Source organism: Podarcis melisellensis, assembly GCF_964234715.1.
Source record: "Podarcis melisellensis genome assembly, chromosome: 12".
Lineage (NCBI taxonomy): Eukaryota > Metazoa > Chordata > Lepidosauria > Squamata > Lacertidae > Podarcis > Podarcis melisellensis.
The window spans coordinates 58,846,643-58,870,365 of NC_138544.1; the positions used below are offsets into that span (position 1 = coordinate 58,846,643).

Consider the following 23,723-nt stretch of genomic DNA (forward strand, 5'->3'; position numbering starts at 1 on the left):
AATCCGAGACCAGGGGAAAGAGACAGTGGAAGAGGACTGGAAGAAATTTAAGATATATCTTTAAAATTGTTGTAAAATTTATAACCAAGCATCCTTCTTAACATTCCACTAAATCACAATGTTTTTGTAGATAAATCTTGAATTTCTTCCAATCTTCTTCAATCCTTTCTTCTCCCAGGTCTCGGATTCTGCCAGTCATCTCCGCCAATTGCATATAGTCCATCAGTTGCATCTGCCATTCTTCCAGTGTGGGTAGATCTTGAGTTTTCCAGTTCTTAGCGAGTAGTATCCTTGCTGCTGTTGTTGCATACATGAAAAATGTTCTATCTTTCTTTAACACCTTCTGGTCGACAATGCCCAGAAGAAAGGCCTCTGGTTTCTTGGTAAAGGTATACTTAAATACCTTTTTCAGCTCATTATATATCATTTCCCAGAAGGCCTTCACTTTAGGGCAGGTCCACCAGAGGTGAAAGAATGTTCCTTCATTTTCTTTACATTTCCATCACTAAAATAGATCAGAATTTGATGATAAGAGAGATTAAGAGAAACAAAATTTGTAGGAGAATTTTTTTTTATTGTATTTAAATAAGTGGTTATAAATTTGGAAATAAGATGATAATTTGCTTGACAAAAATTTATTAATGATGCAAGTGGGAGCGGGAGACGTGAGGAAGTCTAAGGATGTTATGAAATTTTGTAAAAACAAAGCAACACTGTCTATTATTATTGTATTTCTTTTCTAAAAACTCCAATAAATATCTATTAAAAAAAAAATTGTTGTAAAATTGAGGAGTGTTAAGATGTCAAGGGGTAAGAATTAGAGAAGTACAGCTGTAACTAATAAATTAAGGAAAATTTAATGAAAGGGAATTAAATAGATTATTGACCAGAGGAGTTGCTAAAGAATTGTAAAATAAGGATGCAGCGAAAGGGAGGTATGGGGAAGTCAGGGGAAAGAAGGTGCATGAAAATAAGATTATGAAATTATACATGTTTAAATGTTTTGTATGTTTTTGTTTTGTGTATTGTTTGTCTCTTATTATGTATTTGGAAAATGAATAAAAATTATTTTTTTAAAAAAAAGATAAGTGGAGTGTCAATGTAAGATGGCGGGGTCACAAAAAACGTATGGCAGCCCTAAGCAATCGGCACCCTAATCCATGGGGTCACGGGGCCACCCAAAACCCGACGTCATTCGATTCACTCCAAAGCAGTGCAAGACGTTGACAAAAGGTCTGTGATAGCTTTTCACAGCAAAAACCCCATGCTTTGTGGCACCCCAAAAATGGAACAATCAGCACCATAAGTCAGGTGTGTGTGTGTGTCACGGGGTTGCTGAAAACCCGACATCATTCGATTCACTCCTAAGTGGAGCCAAACACCAATGAAAGGTCTGCAGCAGTGTTTTGTGGCGAACACCCCGTGTTTTGCGGTGCCCCACAAACAGAGCACTTGGCCTATGGCAGAGTGGGCATTGCTCTCTTTGTGGGGTGTTGCAAACCATGGGGGTTTCACTGCAAAACGTTTGCCAAAGTTTGGCACCGGTTTGGAGTGAATCAGAGAACATTGGGTTTTTAGTGACCTTCTGACCCCTCATTTGAGGAACTATTGCTCTGTTAGTGGGGTGCTACAAAATGCAGGGTTTTTGCTGCAAGACACTGCAAAATGTTTGCCAAAGTTTGGCAGCAGTTTAGCGTGAGTTAGACAATGTTGGGTTTTTGGTGAGCTTTTGACTCCCTGCTTAGAGTGTATATCACCCTCTTTGTGGGGCGTTGCAAACCACAGGATTTTCACTGCAAAACGTTTGCCAAAGTTTGACGCTTGTTTGGAGTGAATTGGACAATGTTGTTGTGTTTTGGGGCATAAAGTACAAACTCAGGTTTCCTGTATCAATTACTCCATTTGTGGGGCACTGCAAAATGACTGCAAAACATTGGTACTGGTTTAGAGGGTATCCCAGATTTTGGAGTTCGTAGTTAATGTAGCTGAGCCATTGCCATGATTGAACAATTTAAATGATTTAACAATTTAAAGATAAGAACTGGAGTATTGCCTGTTTATAATATGTGTGTTCTGTATGTGTGTGTATCCTGAGGACAACAGACATGTTTACATCACATTAATACACGAAGAGGGCATTCTGGCATAAAATGAGCTACAAAAATGGAAGTCCTGTTTATACTGAAAATAAAATACCTGCGCCAAATGAAGGAAATGGTGAAGCTGACATACAAAGCACTATGTATTGTTCCAAAAGTTGGGTGCCACCCCCACTCTCTGCAGGATTCCAGGGCTTCCCAGCACTCACCCTGGGTCTGTGTTCCTTTGGAGAATTGAGACATGGCGGAGACTAGTATTCCTCAAAATCCCATAAGCCAGAGGTTTTCAACCTTTTGGGATCTATGGTTCACTTGACAAACTGCATTCTTTCTGCAGCTCCCCTGTGGGGCTCAGGAGCCCAGTTATGCCACCCCTTGCCTGCAGAGCCGGCAGCCCCTCACCCTTTTTCAAACCCCCTCCCTTGTGGAGTATTCCCCTGGCCTCTCCCCTCTCCTTGGGAGTCCTCTGGGCAGCTGCCGCCCCTGGTCTCTGAGCTGCCCTCCTGCCCCATAGAGGTGCCTCCTCACACTGCCCCACAGGGGCCTGGGAAGAGGGTGCCCTCAGCTTTAGTGGCCTGACGGAGACTGGCCAAAAGTGAATGTGAGACCAGCACCTTAGTCATTGTGGGTGGCAGCAGCAGGTACTGCCAGGCCTGCATGGCGGTAAGGCTCCCCTTTGGCACTGGGCACTCAGCTCCCAGGCAGGCCTGGCACACAGCAAGTACAAGAAAGGCCAGCACAGCGCCTGCCTGTCTGTCCAGCCTCCTACTTGTCTGTCCATTCCCAACAGCAAGGGCTGGCGGACTGGCTGGCTGGGCTCCCTCGCCCGTTTGCTTGCTTACTCTGAGGCCGCCTCAACTCCTGGCACCCAGCACCACCTGGTCTGGGGAGCTTGTAGCCAGGGCTGATGCAACCAACAGCCGTGCAAGTCTTTGGGAGGGAGAGATGCGAGAGGGCATCCGAGGAGGGAGGGAAGGAAAGAGGGACAGAGGCCAGGGTTGCCCATGGCACCCCTGACCATCATTCAAGGCGGCTTGGCTGGCCGTCCGCCTGGCCGGTGGCTTCTCGCTGCGTGTCCCAGCTCCACTCCAGGCAGGCAGGGGTAGCAGTGGCGGCTACCCGAGGAATGCGCTGAAGATGGGAGCCAGCCAGGGAACTCCAAGAGTGGCTTGCTGGAGCTGTGGGTGCAGGGTGAGCAGTGGCTGCGGGTGCTCGCCCGCAGCAGCAAGGGCGCCGACGAGCCGCTGCAGCTGCCCCCAGCCCCGTGCAGCTGAATGGTGGCAAGCCAGGAGCCCCTGTCCTGGACTCCCTTGCCAACATCAAGCGCACCGTCCAAATCGTCAAGCAGGACATCAAAGGGCTTGGCATCAGTATCAAAGGCAGCCAGGAAAACAAAATGCCCATTCTGATTTCCAATATTTTTAAGGAGCTGGCTGCAGATCAGACGGAGGCCGTTTGTAGGATATGCCATCCTTTCCGTCAATTGTGGTGACCTCTCTGACATGACACGAAGAGGCAGTGCAGGCACTGAAGATTGGCAAGGAAGTGGTCTTGGAAGTAAAATACATGAAGGAGATCTCTCCCCATTTTAAAAATTCCTCATCTGGTGCAACTGTAAGCTGGACTCTTCGCCAGCCTTTCAGAAGCAAGCTTCACCTGCTTTCTCCCTACGAGACCTCAAGGAAGGCAAGAACATCCCCTTAAAAATGTGCTACATATCACGGAAATGTCTCCCCAGCGATCATTCAAGGCACCCCAGGGTGCCACAGCACACTGGCTGAAAACCACTGCCCTAGCCCAAGTCTGCTCCTGGCCACTGTCTGTAATAGGCTGGGATGGTGCCTACAGAAGAGATGCCCCATTTCGCCTCTTCCTCTTATACAAGGAAGCAGCGGATCCTGTTCTCTATGCTCTGGCTGTGTTTCAGATTGGACTGTTACAACACTCTCCACGTGGGGCTGCCCTTGAAGACGACTTGGAAACCACACTTGGTCCCAAAGGCTGCAGCCTAATGACTGGCTTGGGTTCCATCTTGATCTCCCGTAACCAGTTTTAAAACAGCGGCGCTTGTTGCCAGTTCATTTCTGGGCCCAGCTCAAGGTGCACATGATGGTGTTTAGAGCCGTATATGACTCATGCCCCAAATGCTTCCTAGGAACGCTCTTGGATGCCGAGACCGGCAGACGGGGTCCTCCTGGGAGTTCCTCAGAGGCTCACGGTGGCAGAGGCCCAGAGGGTACAAGGTCTTCCCTATGGCAGCCCCTAAACTGTGGCGCTCCCTCCCAAAAGATATGGGCCTGGCCCCTTCCTTGCACAGCTTCCAGAGGATGCTGAAGACGCCCCTCTCCTCCACCCTGGCTTCCAACACTCGAGATGTCTGGTTTCAGACCCACCTTATTTCTCTCTTCATGGTTGTCAGCCGTTTTAAACTGTTTTTGATATTGCGTTTTGATGCTGTGAAATCAGGGTGGAGGGCGGGCAATGAATAAACAAGCCCGTCTCGCAATACAGCAAACTCCCCATTACACACGTCCCGAGACACGTGTGACCACAATGGTGCACACTGCCACGAACCTGGAAGTGGCACAAAATGGGGCTAAAAGCCCCCCCAAAAGAACATGGAAATGGTGCATAAACAGCACCTAGCAACCCCAGAGCCTTTGCACTGAATTTGCAGGCCTGTGCAGAGCTGGGGTTTGAGCAAGGAAGTTTGGCGGCAATCTAGTAAGTGCTGCTGGTTTTTAAAGGGTTTCCAGAGGTTTAGAGTGTTTTCCAATGCTGTTTCCAATATATGTGTTTCCACTTATATCACATGGAATGTATGACGTTTTAAGGAGGGTTCCAGTTGCCTTTCCCCTTTCAAAGCAGAAACACGCAAGCTTTATCCAAAGAACCAATACAAAATCTTTATTAATATCCCCCGGTTTTTTTGTTTTAAAAAAGCTAAAAGTTAAAATTGCAATTTTTGCAGCTGAGGCTGCTGAGCAGGAGTGCCAGGCCCCCCCAACGCCGTGTGCTTCTTTTAAATATATATTGCAGTCTGTGCAGAAGATTGGGCAAGTTCAGTGGTCTTGACTTGCCCTGGCATTTGGGCCTCTTGGACACCTCAGCCCAGGCCCTCTCTAAGACGGATCCTTCATTACATCTTTGGTTTCTTCTTCGCCTTCTGCAAATCCCCCCTGGGTTCTGTCTTGCGACGAACGCTCAGGCTGCCTTGTCACGAAACACGTGCAGCGAAAGAGAGACTCCGAACAGCAGCTGCTCCAGAAATCGTGCAACCTGCTAAATTGGCAGAGGGGCCAAAGCAGAGCAGACTTAAAGGACTTAAAACAACCAAAGGATGTGTAAAAGCCTGTGTTTTGTTTTGTTTTTTTAAAAAGAAGGAAACGCACCGAAAACCTAGAGAAAAAGCCAGCGGGGTTGTAGATTCTGGAGCACAGGGTGATCTAGGCAGGAAAATGGGAGATCAAGGAGCATGGGGAGGGGTGGGGGGTAGGCTGTGATGTGGGGAAAGCTATGGGGCAGAGCAGATCCCAGGTGCTGCGCCCCAGAGGGAAGCTTGTAGGAACAGACAGGTTAATGTTGGTCTCTGGGTGCCCAGGCAAAACTATTTGCAGGAGAGCCGATTTCACGTTCTGGCAGGCAGGCAAATCAGAAACATGTCAGCTGTTTTGCTCAGCCTCAGTGGAACCACCCCCTTTCCCTACAACTGCTGCAGTCCATCGTGCCCCACAGAACTGCCTGGGCCTACTTCTAATGCCCCACCAGTCAGAAGGCTCCTAGCACTATATTTCTCCGCCGTTTGGGGTCCTGGAATGGGTCAGCCCTGATGCACAAACTTCTCTGGTCCGCCTTCCTGCCTTTTCTTGTTCTTCAAATCTCCTTTCCGCAGCACCATTCCCCTTTTGGCGCATCCGTACGACGAACCTGTAAAGCAGGCTGGTCGGAGACAGAGTGTGCAGCTTCTCCAAGGCTGCTGGGCACAAGGATCTGAGCTGGGAGCCTGCAAGCCTGCCTGCCTCTCTCTGTGGACGTTCACAGGCAGAGGAAGCTGTGAGGCCAAAGAGCAACGATTGGCACCCTCGCTCCAGCCACAGTACAGAGACCGAATGGCGACTAGACCGGACCGATTCACACAACCACATCTCAGGCATCCTGCTGCCCAAGACTGAACGCTGAGACGGTTCTGGCAACTGCCAGAAAGCGCCAGTGCTGGCCGACGTTCTCAATCGTTCCATCTTGCTCTCGAAGCATTTCCGGAAAACGAAACGTGGTGAGCAAGGTGCAAAAGCGCTCAGACGGCTGCTCATCCGCCTGCAGCTTCAGCCCCGGTTGGCAAAAATACATCCCCACCGGCGGGAATGTATGCCAAAGGGAGGTTCGAGGTTGCAAACGGGATTCTGGCTTTGCAGCCCACCTGTTCATTTGGCCGAGGGGGCGCTGTCTGTCTGCAGCGTGCCCTCAGGTCCCGCTGGAAAGGTTGGTGGGGAAGAGAGATTTCTCCAGTGGGGCGCTGTTGCTGCTGCTGCTGGGTGCCAGGGCCTGCTCGGGGCCTGGCATGGGTGTTGCGGGTGCCTGCTCACCGCCGTGCAGCCGCAGGTGCTGCTTGAGCGACTGTTTGTAGCGGAAGCGCTTCCCACAGTGGAGGCAGGCGTAGGGGTTCTCGCCCGTGTGCATGCGCTGGTGCTCCAGCAGGTACTTCCGGCGGGCGAAGGTCCTAAGGCACTCGGTGCAGCGGTGGCGCCTCTCGCCGTTGGTGTGGCTGGCCTGGTGGCTGATGAAGGCCTGGGTGTGGGGGAAGCTCTGGCCACACTCGCGGCAGGCGTGTGGCTTGGCGCCGGCCTGGTGGACGCTGCTCTGGTGCTTGACCAGGTGGTGGGCGCGGACGAAGCGCTTGTCGCACTGCCCGCAGTGGTAGGGGCGCTCGCCCGTGTGGATGCGGTAGTGGTTGGTCAGCTTGGACTTCTCGGCAAAGCGCTTCTCGCACTCGGGGCACTGGTAGGGCTTCTCGCCCGTGTGCGTACGGGTGTGGTCGTCCAGGTGCTGCTTGCGGATGAAGGTCTTGGCGCATTGCGGGCAGTGGAAGGGCCGGGGCCGCTCGCGGTGTGTCTTCAGGTGCACTGCCAGGCTAGACTTGCGGTTGAAGGCCTTGGGGCACTCCGAGCACTGGTGCGGCCGATCGGCGTGGACCGCTTGATGCCGGGTCAGCTGGCCCTGGTGGCTGAAACCACAGCCGCACTCGGCGCAGACGAAGGCGCTCTCGCTCTTGCCCACCGTGTGCGTCCGCTGGTGGATCAGGAGGCTGCTCTTCAGACGGAAGCTTTTGGGGCACAGCGAACAGGTGTGGAGTCTCTCCGCCCCCTGGGATAAGGCCTGGTCCCCAAAGCCACTTTTGTAGTCTGCGCAGGAACCATCGGGCTCCGAGATCTGCTGCGGGCTGGGCTCAGCAGTCGCGCCTTCGCTGTACTCCTCACCCCCCGCGTGGGTGCCCTGGGGCAAGGGGAAGCGCTGCTCGTAGGCCAGGCCATCGCGGCACTTGCCGCAGGGGAAGGTGTCTCCCTTGGGGCTGGCATCCGAAGGGGCTGCCGCCTCCGGCCCTTCGCAGCAGCCCCCTGGCCTCGGGGGGCGCTCCTCTTCGGGCCTCTGTGCAGGAGGGGCCGGTTTCTCCCCCTGAGGGCAGCCCTGCCTCTCACAGCCTCCGTCCGGCTTGGGGGCCTGGAAGACCTCTTCGCTGGCCATCCCGGGCAGCAGCAGCCCCTGGGCGGGCAGAGGGAGCTTGGGGGCCGCCCTCAGATTACGCTCTTCGCGCTTGATCATAGCGCTGTCATCTGGGGGAGGCAGAAAAGGGAAGAGGCAAGAATTAAGGACCTAAAGGGGAGCCTGCAGGATCAGGTCAGTGGCCCATCTACTCCGGCATCCTGTTCTCACAGTACCCACCTAAAGGGAAAACCGCAAGCAGGATTCGCACACAAAAACAACCATCTCCCCTCCTGAGGTTTCCAGCAACTGGGGAGGACGACAGAAGCTAAGCACAGTCATTGTGGCAAGTAGCCCTGGAGAGCCCTCTACTCCTCCACGAATCTGTTTAATCTATTTTTTAAAGCCCTCCAAGTTGGTGGCTATCAATGTCTCCTGTGGCAGAGAGCTCCAGAGACTGACTATGCGCTAAACGGCCTCGGTCCTGTATACCTGAAAGAGCGTCTCCACCCCCATCGTTCAGCCCAAACACTGAGGTCCAGCGCCGAGGGCCTTCTGGCGGTTCCCTCCCTGTGAGAAGTGAGGTTACAGGGAACCAGGCAGAGGGCCTTCTCGGTGGTGGTGCCCTCCCTGTGGAACACCCTCCCTTCAGATGTGAAGGAAATAAGCAGCTATCTTCTATTTAAAAGACATCTGAAGGCAGCCCTGTTCAGGGAAGTTTTTAATTTTTAATACTGTACTGTTATTTTAATACTGTACTGATATTTTTTAAAAAAATTGAAACAACAGGACAACCTGGAAGCCAGATCCCTGCCTTTCAGGGCACAGAATCACAGATACCTGGAATTGTAGAGCTGGAAGTCACCCCAAGGGCAATGCGAGAATCATATCTAATGCCGGGCACACTCACCATAGCCGAGAACTGAGGGGATCTCTCGCTCCAGGTCCCATTTCCCTCTCCCGGGAAGCTCTTCCTGCTTAATCCAGGTCAAGAGGTCCTCCTTGGAAGGCAAGGGATCCGCTTCTGGCAACGAGAGCAACAGGCGCATTGGAACGGATGCAGAACACTTGCAGGTTTCAGAGACAAGCAGCAACGCTGGTGGAAAACTGACCGAGATGCTGGCTAGATTATGCACGGGCCTTGTTTTCCTTTGGAGGCCCAGGTCAGATTTCGGCACCTGGCCACAGATGTGCACCTCCTTTCCTCACCCTTGAATATGTCCGCCAGCCCTCTCACTTCTGGGATTAGGCTCCAAGGATTTAACTTTTGGGAATGTACCTTCTGGGCAGGTGTGAGCCCCTGCAGACCTGTATGTGGCACTTTAGCCCTACATTCACTCTTTGCATATTTCATTCCCGTTCAGTTTATTCCCCCACTAGCTTTCTGTGCCGTCCGCAAGTGACAGGGCAGGACAGACGCTTTAGCCAACTTCGACTCACCTGCTCTGGGCTCTGCAGGGAAGCCCTTGCCCTCCACAAATTCGTGATCCGTGGCACGGGGAGGCTCCGCTTGTCCCATCGGTGGGAGGATGTCACCTTTGGAAATGGCAGAGTCTGTTTGGGGAAGCAGATCAGAAGGCAGGTGCTGAAAGTCACTGTCACTGAGGGGAAATCTGACGGACAACAAACCCGGCAGCTCCACTCCTTTTTCCAAGGAATGCCAGCCTCTTGTCCAAAGAACTGGTCTTGCATATGATCTGGGCAGCACAAACAGTAATTGCAATTCAGTGGAGAACAACCCAAAATCCTAACATTAGGCGTTTGGCAACACTCACTCTGCAACGGAGCCATCACGGAGAATTTGAGATTTCGACAAGGACTAGAACCTCCAGGCACTTTTCACTGGATCTGGCGTTCTTTTACGACACATGCAGCAGAACCATCATTTTCAAGACAACCCCCGTTACAAGCCTAGCAAATCTGAAACTATATTTGATGCTCTGATAACACTGATAGACTTTACTTGGACCTGGGTTATTTTAACCCATGCGAAGCTCTGCGCATGCTAGGTGCCTATTTTGTAGTTAATAATTATTATTATTTTATTATTTATGCCCCAGCCACCCTGGGTGGCTCCCAGCAGAAGAGTAAAAACACGATAAAACATCAAACATAAAAAACTTCCCTAAATGGGGCTTTATTTTTCATCACTTAATATCCGTCCATTGCCACGACTTGTTCTCTCTGTTTTGTGAATGTTAGGAAATGAAACTAAATAAAGAACTTTACAAATAAAAAGAAAAGAGAAAGAAATGCCAGCCACTTACCCAGGGAGATCAGTGGCTCGTATGTCCCCTTGGTGATATTCCGGTAGAGTTCCTTCTGCCAGTCTTCCAAACTGGCCCACTCCTGGGGAGCGAAGCTTGCTGCGTCGTCATCAAAGGTCACGGGAACCTAAAATCAGAGCCGCCCGTGACTCAGAAATGCTGACCAAGGCTTCCATCATGGCTGCCATCATAAGAAGATGAAAAGAGCCCTGCTGGATGAGGCCACGGGTCCATGCACTCCAGCATCCTGTTCTCACACAGGTAGTCCATAAGCAGGATCCGTGCAGGAGAGCCCTCTCCCCTCCTGCGGTTTCCAGATACTGGTATGCAGAGGCAGTGCTGCTCCCAGCAGGGAAGGCAGAACACCTGGAATACCTGAAAGATCGCCTCCTTCCCTACAGACCCTCTTGGGTGCCAAATCTGCAGGGTCTGTGTGTGCGTTCTCTCTTTGGGGTGGCCCAGGAGAACAGAGAGGGCCTTCTCTGTAGCAGCCCCCAAGTTGTGGAACTCCGTCCCCAGAGGTGCATCTGGTGCCTTCATAGTACAGCTTTCGGTGGATGCTCGAGACGCACCCCTTGACCCTAGCCTCTGACCCTTCAGGTGTATGTTTTCAGGACCCACCTTGCTTTTTCTTGCGATTTTTCTTACACACCGTGTTTAATATTGTGTTCCAATATTAATGATGCTTTTAAATGGTTGTGACCTCTCCTGGGACCTTGGGGCGAAGGGCGGGTAATAAATTCTAACAATAGCAATAATAATAGTAATAGCAACACGGACATCAGGCTGGTGCCTTTGCTGTATGTTTTTCGGCGCCTCTAGAAACATTTCTGCTTAGACCATCCTACCCGGATGGGAGTCTCGACCTGTTTTTAGTCTGTTGCTATTTCAACTCGTCAAACGCTGTAAATTGTTGTCGTTGATTTTTCTTATAGTTTTGTTGTTTTGCCTTTTTTGTAAATTGCTTGGGGGTTGCCTGTTTGTTTGTTTTTAACCATCAAGCGGTATATAAACTTTATGACATGGAAAACAGAGCAACATAGCACCTCCATGTACAGGCCCATCAGCACACAGCCAGCCCAAAGGGGTCCATCAGGTTCCTACAATAACTGGTCGCTGTTTAAATATTTTTAGCTGCCTCTTTCAGTCCGACGCCAACCGGAAGGAGAGCTATCCAGCGGACAAATAATACCCATGTGGCACTTCAAAAACTAAGGCTTTTGTTGGTTAATCTAGTGGTTAAAGTGATTATTGTCTGTGATGCACTTTTAATGAATAAAAAATCCTGGACGGGCCTCCCTCCCTCTCCTGGGCCTGCTGTTTGGGGCATGGTGGGGTTGAGAGTGGCTCTCTTGGCTGGCAAGTCTTTTGCGAGTGGAAACCTGAGCTCCTGGGGCAATGGCACACATGCCAGGGACCAAAGATTCCTGCATTGTACTAGATGGCCCTTGTGGCCCCTTACAACTCTACCTCTCTAGGATTCTTTGATTCATAGGTGTGTTGTTCTATAATAATAACAACAATTTATTATTTATACCCTGCCCATCTGGCTGGGTTTCCCCAGCCACTCTGGGAGGCTCCCAACAGAATATTCATAATAAAAAAGTGACAAAATCAAACATTAAAAACTTCCCTAAGCAGGGTTGCCTTCAGATGTCTTCTACAAATCAGATAGTTATTTATTTCCTTGACATTGTGACCGGAGGGCGTTCCACAGGGCGGGTGCCACTACCGAGAAGGCCCTCTGCCTGGTTCCCTGTAACTTGGCTTCTCGCAGCGAGGCAACCACCAGAAGGCCCTCGGTGCTGGATCTTAGCATCCGGGCTGAACGATGGGGGTGGAGACGCTCCTTCAGGTGGTATACTGGGCCGTTTAGGGCTTTCAAGGTCAGCACCAACACTTTGAATTGTGCTTGGAAACGTACTGGGAGCCAATGTAGGTCTTTTATGACCGGTGTTATATGGTCTCGGCAGCCACTCCCAGTCACCAGTCTAGCTGCCGCATTCTGCATTAGTTGCAGTTTCCGAGTCACCTTCAAAGGCAGCTCCACATAGAGCACATTGCAGTAGTCCAAGCGAGAGATAACCAGAGCATGCACCACTCTGGGGAGACAGTCTGCGGGCAGGGAGGGCCTCATCCCGTGTACCAGATAGAGCTGGTGGACAGCTTCCCTGGACACAGAATTGACCTGTGCCTCCATGGACAGCTGTGAGTTCAAAATGACTCCCAGGCTGTGCACCTGCTCCTTCAGGGGCACAGACCAGGGAGTCTCCACACTTGCCCACCCCGTCCCCCAAAAACAGTACTATCCCCTTAGTCATCTTGGTGGCCATTTTCTGAACCTACCTGGTAAGTTCATTTCTTTCATATTTCTTTCTTACCTTGGGGATTTCTCCCTTTGGTCCCAAGGGGAGCCTCAGGATCCAGAAGTTTCGGTTCTTGAGCAGGTTCTCCATGTTCTCCAGCCTCCTCTGGAGCAGGCCATACTCCTGGATGAGGGTCCCCAGGGCGGCCACGTGGTTGCTGAACTCCAGCTCGGTCTTCTCGCACTCAAAGATCTTCTTCTCGGCTGTGGCCGTCCGGCCTTCCAGGTTGAGGAGCCGCGTGGCATAGGAGTCCACCTTCCTCTCCACGGCTTGGATAGCAGCCACGACGGTCCAGAGCGAGATCTCGGCCGTCGGGTAGATCTCCCTCTCGGCGGCTTGGTCAAAGAGGGCTGGCGGCTGGAAGGAAGCCAGGTGTTGCGGCTCCACCTCCCATTCCCAAGCCTGTGGGCAAGAAGGGGGTCAGACCAGAGCAAGGTGCTCGCGAAGAAGTGGGGGACAGCTGGAGAAAGAGAGGCGAGAGGGAGGGGAAAGGAAGAAGGAAGCGGAAAGACAGAGTGTCGGGAGGAAGGGGGAGACCAGAGCATGGAGACACAGAGGCAAGACGAGGCAGAGAGGGGCTTTCCATGGCGCCAGAATCACTGTGACATCCGCTTGGCACGGAGAACTGGCGTCACAATGGCAATGTTTTGTCAGCATTTGCAAAAACTTGATCTGTGGAACTCCCTGCCTCTAGTCGCCAGTCAGGCACCTTCACTGTAGTCTTTTTGGGCGCCTGCTAAGAACGATTTTCTTTTGGCATTAAGAAAGCGGAAGCCAGCTTTAATCTATTGTCATTTAAACTTTTTGTATATCTTAGATTATTATTAATTTTTCTCCGCAATATAATAATATTGCTTCTGAGGTTAATGTCTTGTTTGGCCAGACTACCTGCGCCGTGCTCTATATACTTTCTATGTCTATGGATCTTTTATTTTTATTTTCATTTTTTTAAAAAAGGTAAAGGATCCCTAACAGCTAAGTCCAGTCACAGACGACTCTGGGGTTGCAGTGCTCATCTCGCTTTATTGGCCGAGGAAGCCGGCGTTTATCCGCAGACAGTTTTTCCGGGTCATGTGGCCAGCATGACTAAGGCACTTCTGGCGAAACCAGAGCAGCGCATGGAAACGCTGTTTACCTTTCCGCTACAGTGATACCTATTTATCTACTTGCACTTCAAAGTGCTTTTGAACTGCTAGGTTGGCAGGAGCAGGGACCGAGCAACGGGAGCTCACCCCATCGCGGGGATTCGAACCGCCGACCTTCTGATCGGCAAGCCCAATTTATGGTATTTTAATAGCTTATCAGTTGAGCATTGGCCAAAAGAGGGACCAAGTTTTTCACATGAGCAAGCAGACTAGATTCAGGGCTGTATATTCTCTGGGGAGATGAGAGAGCCAGTGGTGGAGTAGTGGAGAGAGTGTCTGACTAGGATCTGGGTTCAAATCCCCCCACTTTGGTTGTGTACCTCACCGGATGTGACCTCGGGGGCCAGTCACCGCCTCTCCACCTAACCTGCCTCACAGTGTTGTCATGAAGAGAAACACTGTTTTTTGGGTGGAGGGGGGATATGCCCACCACAGGAGAGGCAGTGTGGTGCAATGGCTAGGGTAGGGAAGACCTGGCTTCAAATCCTCCCCTGCTTTGGCCGTGCAGCTCGCTGTCTGTGACCTTAGGAGCCATTTGCTGCCTCTCTTGGCCAGACCTACCTTGCAGGGCTGTTGTGGGGATAAAAAGTGGGGAGAACCATGGCCAGCCCCTTGAGCTCTGTGTGTTTGTGTAGGGAAGAGAAAAAGGTGGGAGATCAGTGCAAAAGAGTGAATAAAAATAGATAAATCCTGGGGCTGAAAGGCTGAGACCTCGCCTTTCTCTCAAACCTCAGCCCCCCCTGCACCCCAAAACACATGATCAGCCAAGAAGGGGGGAGAGGGTGGTTCCTTGCCTCCCTTTCACCCCTCCCCACCTCAGAACACCAACCAGCCCCCCTCCTTGCATGAAGCCAATTCCTAGGGGGTTTAGCTCTCTTTGCCCCCCCAATAAAATATTTGAGGGGACCAGCCCCCCCCAAAAAAAGTTGATGGCCATTGCCATTCAAATGGTGTGTGTGTGTGTGTGTGATCGATGATGCGGGGCGGGGCTTGCTTGGACCCCCCAATATTTTATTCCAGTTGGCACCTGTGGACCCCCCCAAAAGGATGCAGTGAGGAGGGGGCAGCACCCCAAACCAATCTGGGCTCCAGTGCCCCCCCCCCAAAAACACCTGGCGAAATCTTTTGCAGGTCCTCCTCCCCCCCCCCCCACTTTTAAATGGTGACCAGCCGGGGGGTGTCATTTAAAGGCCCCTCCCCTTCTTCCCAGCCGGGCAGCGCAGGGTTAACCCCTCTCACCTGGGCAGGAGTCCACTCAGCCATGGCCGGCGCCCGCTAGGTGAAGCCACTGCGCATGCGCGCCCCCTCCCCAGCCAACTGGTCCCCGAAGCGAGAAGGTCCTCCTCGCTCTCCGGTCCTTCTTCGCGCGGTGTACGCATGCGCGCGGGCACAGGCCGAGTTCTCCGCTTCCAGGGCGCGCGGCAGCGCCACCCAGAGGCTGGAGGAGCGCCTGGCTCGAAATGCCACAGCGCAGAAGCAGGAATCCTGGAAAAGGGCTACCCAAGGGTCATCCAGTCCAACCCGCTGCAATGCAGGAATCTCAGCTAAAGCAGCAGTGGCCAACTTTTTCAGGGAGGAGGTAAAATGTTGAGCTTTTTTAAGGGGAGACACAGTTGTTCAGCTTTTCTGCGGGGAGCCAGTGATCTACCGCAGATGTCCAGTGATCTACCAGTAGATCACAATCTACCTGTTGGCCATGCCTGAGCTCAAGCATCCCTGACAGATGGCCAGCCAGCCTCTGCTTAGAAACCACCAAGCGAGGAGATTCCAGTCGCCACAAGATGACCCAGGGTCTGGAAGCTAAGCCTGATGAGGAACGGTTGAAGGAGCCCTGGGTACATTTAGCCTGGGAAAGAGGAGTCTGAGAGGAGGTATGAGAGCCGTCTTCCAATATCTCAAGGGCTGTGACATGGAGGAAGGAGCAAGCTTGCTTCCTTCTGCTCTGGAGGGTTAGGACTCGAACCCATGACAAGGAGATTCTGGCTAAACATCAGGAAGAAGTTTCTGAGCTGATTGACAGCGGTGGAAGGGGCTCCCTCGGAATATGGTGGAGTCCCCTTCCTCTTTAAGCAGAGGCTGAACAGCCACCAACCCCGGATGCTTCTGCTGCCATTTCTGCATCGCAGGGGGTTGAGCTAGATGCCCTTTGAGGGGCCCTTCCAACTCTTACAGCTCAACGATTCCGTGATTCCTCAGAGGTTTTGAAACAAAGAGTTTGGATGGCCATCTTTTCAGGGATGTGCTGGTTGCGATTCCTGCATCTTGGAAGCAGGTTGGACTAGATGACCCAGGGGTGTCCCTTCCAAGTCTACAGTTCTACAATTCATTTCTAAGTAGACTGCCACCTGTCTGGGATTGTTTGGCTGTGATTCTTGCATTGCGGGGGGGTGGGGTTGGACTAGATGACCCTTAGGAGTCCCTCACCACTCTACAGTGCTACGATCCCATGATTCACTGGAGGTTTTTCAACAAGAGCTTGGACAAGCCGCCTGTCAGAGGTTCTACAGCTTTGACCAGGGCCGGATTGAGGTTTGATGAGGCCCTCAGCTCCTGATGGTAATGGGACCCTTTCTATGTCCAGCTGTCCTTTTTCCACAACAAATTGTCGCTGCTTTTTTGTTGAATATATGCCATATGGTCATTTATGGACCTGATAGGTATCTCGAGCCATTTGCACATGTTGCCTTGCAACCAGTCCATGCAGAATGTAGGCACCCTATATATAGAAAAGAGCAAACCAGGGATATTTGAGGGAGCAGGCTAATTGTTGAACTGAAATACAATTAAGAAGTAGTATATTAATAGTGAAATACAAATAAGAAGTATATTATAATTATTAAGTTACAGATAGGTAGCCGTGTTGGTCTGCCATAGTCAAAACAAAAAAAAATTCCTTCCAGTAGCGCCTTAAAGACCAACTAAGTTAGCTCTTGGTATGAGCTTTCGTGTGCATGCACACTTCTTTAGTGGTATCTGAAGAAGTGTGCATGCACACGAAAGCTCATACCAAGAACTAACTTAGTTGGTCTTTAAGGTGCTACTGGAAGGAATTTTTTTTTGTTATAATTATTAAGCTCTAACTTAAAAGGATTTTTTTTATTCATAACAAACTTAATAATGCAAACACATCAGCATTTGGCAAGAACAAAAGTTCCTTCAGAAACACAGTTTACAAAGACTCATCATCTAGTCTCTAGAAATTTGCTATAACATGAAATAATAGTAGCAAACCAGTGGTATTTTAGGGAGCAGGCGGGGCCCATGACTTACATCATAGGCACCTGCACAACACAAAACACTATTGCTGGATGTAGGTTTTATTTTATTTGCTGTTTTATCTTATATTTTGGAAATGCACAGCCAGTTTTTTCCCCTTTAAATTTTTTGGGGACCTCCAAGCTGTAGCTTGTGTAGCTTATACGTAAATCCGGCACCGGCTTTGAATCCTGCATTGCAATTTTTTTGGGGGGGTTGGACTAGATGACCCCTGGGGTTCCCTCCCTCCCTCCCTCCCTCCCGCTCTGCGTCCCCCTCCTCCTCCTCCTGGGAGGCCCTTCCTGGCTGCGCCTCCCGGGCTCTCGGCCAAGGCTTGGCGCCTGTCACTCACTCACTCGCCCACCCGTCCATCCATCCATCCATCCCTCCGCCCGGCCTCTCCCCTCCATCCCCGGCGCGGGGGCTGCCGGGATCCGTAGTCCCCTCGCCCTTGGGCTCCGCGCCCGCGCGGGGTGCGCGAACTACGTTTCCCAGCCTGGCCTGGCGGGCCGGGCTTGCGCCGGGCGTTTTGTTTGAAGCGCTCTTCTCCCGGCCATGGAATGAGCGCAGGGCAGGGGCTCTTCCGCGCAGACCCCGCGCAGCCTGCCTGCGCCCCCGCGGAGATCGGCCAGCAGGATGGAGCCCGGGGGTCCCCGCGGAGGCGGAGCGGCGGAGGCTGCCCCCCAGGTAGGGCTGCGTCTGTTTCATTTTTTATTTTTGCAATGCTGCATCCGCGCCGGAGGGGACGCATCGGACCGCGGGGAGACCCCTTTGCGGGCGTGCAAGGCAATGCATGCGTGCAGACGTTGCATGGAGTGCAGTGCAATGCAATTGCAACGCGGCGCCCTGCATGCATGCATGCAACTTCCACCGGCGCTCCGGACTTGGCAGGTGAGGGGGGTGCCCAGTGGGCGGCAGAGAGAGCCGGGAGGGCGAAGGGGAGCCGCCAGCGCTGCTCCCCGAGCTGAGCCCGGGGGGAAACTTCGGCGTTGTTGCGCCGGGTGTTGGAAGCGGAGGCTGGCGGGGGTTCCTCACCTGCAAAACCTTCCCTTGCAAAACCTGGTCACCTCTCATATATTTCGTGCATTGCATTCCTAGCCCGCTGTCTCCTCCAAGGAGCTCCCGGGGGCGCGCGTGGTTCTCCCCGTGTTATCCTCGCAACGACAGCCCTGCGAGGTGGGTCAGGCGAGTGGCCCAAGGGAGCACCCAGGGATTGCCCTGGCCAAGTGGGGTGATTTGAACCCGGCTCTCTGCCCGGTCTTCGTCCTCATTTAGCCCCCACAACAACCCTGCGAGGCAGATCCGACTGGCAACAAGTGTTCTCCAGCTTTTCAGAGTCTTAGTTTTACCCGGAGATGCCGTCAGGGGTTGAAGGTTTGACTTTCTGCATGCCAGGCAGAGAAGCTTCACCACTGACCTGGAAGCAGAGATTTGGGAGGGAACCCAGGGATCATCCAGCCCAACCCGCTGTAATGCAGGAATCAACATGGGACTTGAACCCAGGACCTTGAGATTCAGAATCTCATGTTCTGCCAACTGAGCTATCCCTAATAGGTAGCTCCTGATGGTTCCCCCCTCACAAGAACCCTGTGAAGTAGGTCAGGCAGAGAGACAGCGGCCAGGTCAGCTTAATAGCTGAGTTGAGATTTGAACCCTGGTCTCCCAGATCCCAGTCTGACACACTAACCACTGCACCACACTGCCTCTTTGGTATGGGAGGTCTCCAGAGGATTAAACCCCAGTTAGGCACTGCAGTCAGTACATGTGGCATAATGGTAAGCATGTCAGACTGGGATCTGAGAGACCAGGGTTCGAATCCTGACTCCATGATGAAGCTCACTAGGTGACCTGGGGCCAGTGGCTCCCTCTGTCTGTCAGCCTAACCTACCTCACAGGGTTGTTCTGGAGGTTAAATGATGAGGGGAATAACTACATCTTGAGCTCCTTGGAGGAAAAGGTGCCATATAAATGCAAGAAACAAATTGAAATATATGCTGTTCGTATGTGTGGGTTCAGTACAGCTAAGAAGAAAGTGTTGAATCTCTTTAATAGGCACAGTCAAACCGTATAAGAGTGTTTGCTTCTTCTTCTTTTTTAAAAGTGACCCAAATTCTAGGCATGTAGGAATTTGCAAGTTTCCCAGTTGGATGGAATTAGATGTTGGGAAGAATGCAGATTCTGACAAGGAGTTCTGTGTAATTCTGAAAGATGGCATAGGCTCTATTCTCCACTGGTTGGGCTGCTTGTTCGTGCCCCTGAAGCGCTGCGGTACAGTCCTGGGCATTTTAAAAACCATTAAAAAAAATATTCTGATCCTAAGGGGCTGGTTCTCATGATTCAGGTGGAAGCTACTTGTTTTCAAACTGGGTTTGAAGCTCAACCACGTTTGATAGGCTGTGTGAATGTTTGCCACAATTGCAGACCTCACCTCTGTGAAGAGGGTGACCCTAAAACTGGGCAGGAAATAGTGTGCACGATGGAAACCTGTGCTTGTGATAAAATGTTGGCGTGATCAGTGTGGAAGCGCTTTGAGCCTCAGTTAAAATGACATATTGGGGATTCCAGATGATGTTTCCAGTCAGGAGTCAATTGCATATTGGCACCTGCAAGTTGTGCAGGTATTGTGGATTGGGAAGACTTGCGCAGCAAATCCGTTTCCCTAAAAGATCAGACTCTTTTCGGAAAGGGAACTGGGGGGAGAAGGGGGGGCGATGCTTGATTTGACCCAGAACCCCCACATACAAACCCGGTGGCCGCAGCCTTGGGGATGTCCTAGTTTAGAGGAAAGACGAGGAAGAGGCAACAATGATGGGAGTTTCTAAGATCAGGCGTGGCCTGGAGAAAGTGGCCCAGAACAGTTTCTCTTCCCTCTCTCATAACATCTGGTCTGGAACAGGAAGGAGGCTTTTCTTATGTTCATGATGCTCATTCCGTGGCCAAGGCCAACTAATCTCTCTTGTAAATGAATCAGGATTAATGTCCAGTTAAACAGGCTGTCCGGGAGCATCCTTATATCCATTTACAAAGAGCACCTGCACAACAGCCAGCCTCAGGAGACCCCGGTCCAGTCGGTTGTGCCCATTTCACAGACGGGCAAGTGAAGCAGAGAAACCATGCCTTGCACAGCGAGTCTTCGGAGGAAGCTGGGATAGGATCTCCCCCTCCCCTTATAGATCTTGCCCCTTGCAACAGAACCCGGCCTTAGGATTGTGTGCATCCAAGTCTTGCCTGTACTTCGGATGGCGTGCTCTCCCTTCCGGCATCTGGGCTCGATTCTGGCCGATTTGGCAGGCTCCCTACCAGCCCTGTGCATGACTGAGGTTTTTCCCCCTCGTCTTGGCTATGGTGTGAGCCTGTGCTGTTAATTAATGGGGTTCTGCCTCCAGAGAAGATGAGACAGCCCTCAAGGAGGTGATTATGTAATTTGCTAGCAAGAAGGAGGAAAAAAATTCCCGATTCCCTGGGACGGATGAGTTCACCCCTTGCCAACTGAAAATTGACAGGCACCCTGGGTGAGTGGCAGTTTGAATGAAGGGACCCTTCTTTGGGTGTTGGTTTCTGATGGATCCCACCTGAGCAGGCTACCTCTGTTACTCACCACCCGTCCATCTGGTCTTCACATTAGGGTAAGTCTCAGCTCTCGGCTCTCGGTCTGACTCGGGTGGGATTAGCTTCTGTCATCTTCTCCATCAGTAGTTTGCAAAGTGGGCAGTGCGTCCCCCCAGTTGGTTAGGATGACTTAGGGAGGCATGAAGGGGGCAGCAGGGACATGGGTGGTGCTGAGGGTTAAACCACAGAGCCTAGGACTTGCCGATCAGAAGGTCAGCGGTTCGAATCCCCGCGACGGGGTGAGTTCCCATTGCTCGGTCCCTGCTCCTGCCAACCTAGCAGTTCGAAAGCACGTCAAGTGCAAGTAGATAAATAGGTACCACTCCAGCGGGAAGGTAAACGGCGTTTCCGTGCGCTGCTATGGTTCGCCAGAAGCGGCTTAGTCATGCTGGCCACATGACTCGGAAGCTGTATGCTGGCTCCCTTGGCCAATAAAGTGAGATGAGCGCCACAACCCCAGAGTCGGTCACGACTGGACCTAATGGTCAGGGGTCCCTTTACCTTTACCTTTTAAGGGGGCAGCAGGGAGGTGCTGGAGGTTTCATGTTTAAGTGGCTACCAGACTCCCGAAAGCTGGTCTCAGCGGATCAAACTCATCGTAGAGCTGGAAGGCCCCCCACCCACCCCGGGATTGCCTCCCAGGCTTTGTTGCATTATTTAAACATCATAGCTTAAATTGGATTTTGGATGAATGCACAATTAAGCGTTGCTCGTCGGAATGTTGTGGTGTTGCTGTCTTCCTTTGTGGGTTTTGCAAACTACAATTCTGAATCATGTTTTTATAGGGTAGGGTGTGGGGCATTGGGGATGAGTTTATGGAGCCAGGGGCTGGTGGCCGAAAAAGGTTGGGGAAGCACTGCATTATAGTGTTGGTCTTTATGGGATGGTTCTGTGCCGGATCTGAACCTGTGTCCCATTAAATCTCTGGTCTCCTGAATATTTTTTCTCTTAAAAAACAAACCCTGTAACATGATGGAGTTGTGCTTTTCCGTTCCAGCTGGGCTAGTTTGGTCTGTTTCCTGAAGATGGGGTTCCCTTGAGCTCAGTGCGATTTACTCCTGAGCAAGCAGGATTGCAGTGACAGCTATAAGCCCCATTGGCCACAGAGAGGCTTGCTTCTGAGTAAACCTGCTCAGGACGATGCTCTGAGACAGCTGCCCTTCAACCTTGGACCCCCAGATGGACTCAGGGTCCCATCTTCGCTGACCGTTGGCTGAGCCGCTTGAGGATAAGGAGTGCTGCCGTCTGGCAACATTTTTATTTTTAATTATCCGTTGCATTTATATCCCACCTTTGCCCACCACTTTGAGGGTTCTGAGAGAGGGAGAAAACTTTTCTCCCTGCCACGCATAATGTTATAAACTTCTTCCATGTTGCCCCTATTACCACCTGGGAGTCCTTTTTCTTTCCTGGCCTGCTTTTCACAGAATCATAGAATTGCGGGGTCAGAAGGGGACCAGGGGCGTCATCTAGTCCAACCCTGTGCTGTGCAGCAATTGCAATCACAGTTTTCTTTGGGTTCGTTATGCATTTCCTTGACAGGATGACTGAGCTATGCCAAGGCCTGCTGTCAAAGCCGTGACCCGTTCCAGACTCCACCAAACGTAGCCTGGGAGCCAATTTCCTCACCAAACATGTGCAGTTACAAGACATGCCAGAGCGTGTCTGAGCGCGTACAGAGAGCCTTTGCCTCATTGCAGCCATTGCCTGTGCACTTGAGGTTGCAGGAAACAGTTTCCCCATCAAAGAAAACAGCTTCCAGAGAGATTTGACCCCCAGCCCCTCTTAGGTTAAAAATCAACCCTCGGTTGATGAGCATAAGGCAGGTCACCTCTCGGTGAACTCCAGCCTTTCACCCCAGGGACGGTTGATTCCTTTGTTGTCTGACTCTCCACAGTTTCCATAGTTGGGTTGTGCATCCCACCAAGACAGAGGCTAGTTTTTCTTAGTCGTTTTCGTGTGGTGGACATTTGGCTTCTTTGCTAAATCTGAATTCTGGAGCTTTTCCAAGGTTGCTTTAAAATGGGCATTGTTGTTTAGTCATTTATTCGTGTCCGACTCTTCGTGACCCCCTGGACCAGAGCACGCCAGGCACTCCTGTCTTCCTCTGCCTCCCGCAGTTTGCTCAAACTCATGCTAGTAGCTTCGAGAATACTGTCCCACCATCTTGTCCTCTGTTGTCCCCTTCTCCTTGTGCCTTCCATCTTTCCCAACATCAGGGTCTTTTCCAGGCAGTCTTCTCTTCTCATGAGGTGGCCAAAGTCTTGGAGCCTCAGCTTCAGGATCTGTCCTTCCAGTGAGCACTCAGGGCTGATTTCCTTCAGAATGGAGAGGTTTGATCTTTTTGCAGTCCATGGGACTCTCCAGAGTCTCCTCCAGCACCAGAATTCAAAAGCATCCATTCTTTGGCGATCAGCCTTCTTTATGGTCCAGCTCTCACTTCCAGACATAACTACGGGGAAAACCATGGCTTTCACTATACGGACCTTTGTCGGCAAGGTGATGTCTCTGTTTATGGGCATTACAGATCCGCAATTTCTCGGGAATTTCAGGGGATACTTTTGTGATCTGCCCCAGCAACTTATTACCCTTGTTAAAACAATCGCTTGTTAAAAAGGGGGAGCGACAGGTGGGGAAAACTTTGCTGCGGTGTGTTTGTGTACGAAAGGGCCAGCTTTTTGACTAACCGGGCTCAAGAGTGCCAACTGACGGACTGATGCAAACTATTTCTGCCCCACCTTGTAACTGTTCCTGATTTGCGAGAAACGGCTAGCGACAGATCTGCCCAGGTTTCTGTGGAGATCACTTGCAGCCTGCAGCGGATCTTTTCAGAGTTGGAGTGCTTTGGAATGGTTAAATTAGGGGACAGTGCGGTGCAGTGGGCAGAGTGTTGGACTAGGGCCTGGGAGAGCAGGGTTCGAATTCCCCACTTGGCCATGAAGCCTTGGGCCAGTCACTCACTGTCGGCCTAGTCTACCTCACAGGGTTGTTGTGAGGAAAAAATGGGGAGGAAGAAGAACCCTGTGTGTCACCTTTGGGCTCTTTGGAAGAAAGGTTGGGATATAGATGCAATAAATATATAAATGACCGGTGCAACAGAATTCAAAATTCAATATAAGAGAAAGCACTTTTTCATGCAGGCAGCCTGTGGAACTCCCTCCCACAGGATTCAGGGATGGCCACCAACTTGAACAGCTTTAAAAGGACAGATTCATGGAGGAAGAGAGGGCTATGGATGGCAACTAGCCAGAGTCGGAGGCAGCGATGTTTCTGAATACCTGTTTC

General features: G+C 51.4%; 2 protein-coding genes across 2 annotated transcripts in view; one reads left to right on the top strand and one right to left on the bottom strand.

The window, feature by feature from the left end:
* Positions 1 to 4,980: 4,980 nt before the first annotated feature.
* LOC309381153 (zinc finger protein 212-like) lies at positions 4,981 to 14,958 on the bottom strand. Its single transcript, XM_081931720.1, has 6 exons — positions 14,814 to 14,958; positions 12,445 to 12,831; positions 10,064 to 10,190; positions 9,237 to 9,350; positions 8,707 to 8,820; positions 4,981 to 7,927 (listed from the first exon to the last, which is right to left on the bottom strand). Exons 1-6 carry the CDS (start codon positions 14,835 to 14,837, stop codon positions 6,561 to 6,563), a joined length of 2,133 nt encoding a protein of 710 aa, XP_081787846.1. The 5' UTR covers positions 14,838 to 14,958; the 3' UTR covers positions 4,981 to 6,560.
* Positions 14,959 to 17,243: 2,285 nt separating this feature from the next.
* The window catches only part of KRBA1 (KRAB-A domain containing 1), a 61,977-nt gene continuing 55,497 nt past the window's right edge, over positions 17,244 to 23,723 (top strand). The window contains exon 1 of the mRNA XM_081931451.1: positions 17,244 to 17,516. Coding sequence (XP_081787577.1) covers positions 17,466 to 17,516 — 51 coding nt within the window. The 5' untranslated portion in view covers positions 17,244 to 17,465. The remainder of the gene's footprint in view (positions 17,517 to 23,723) is intronic.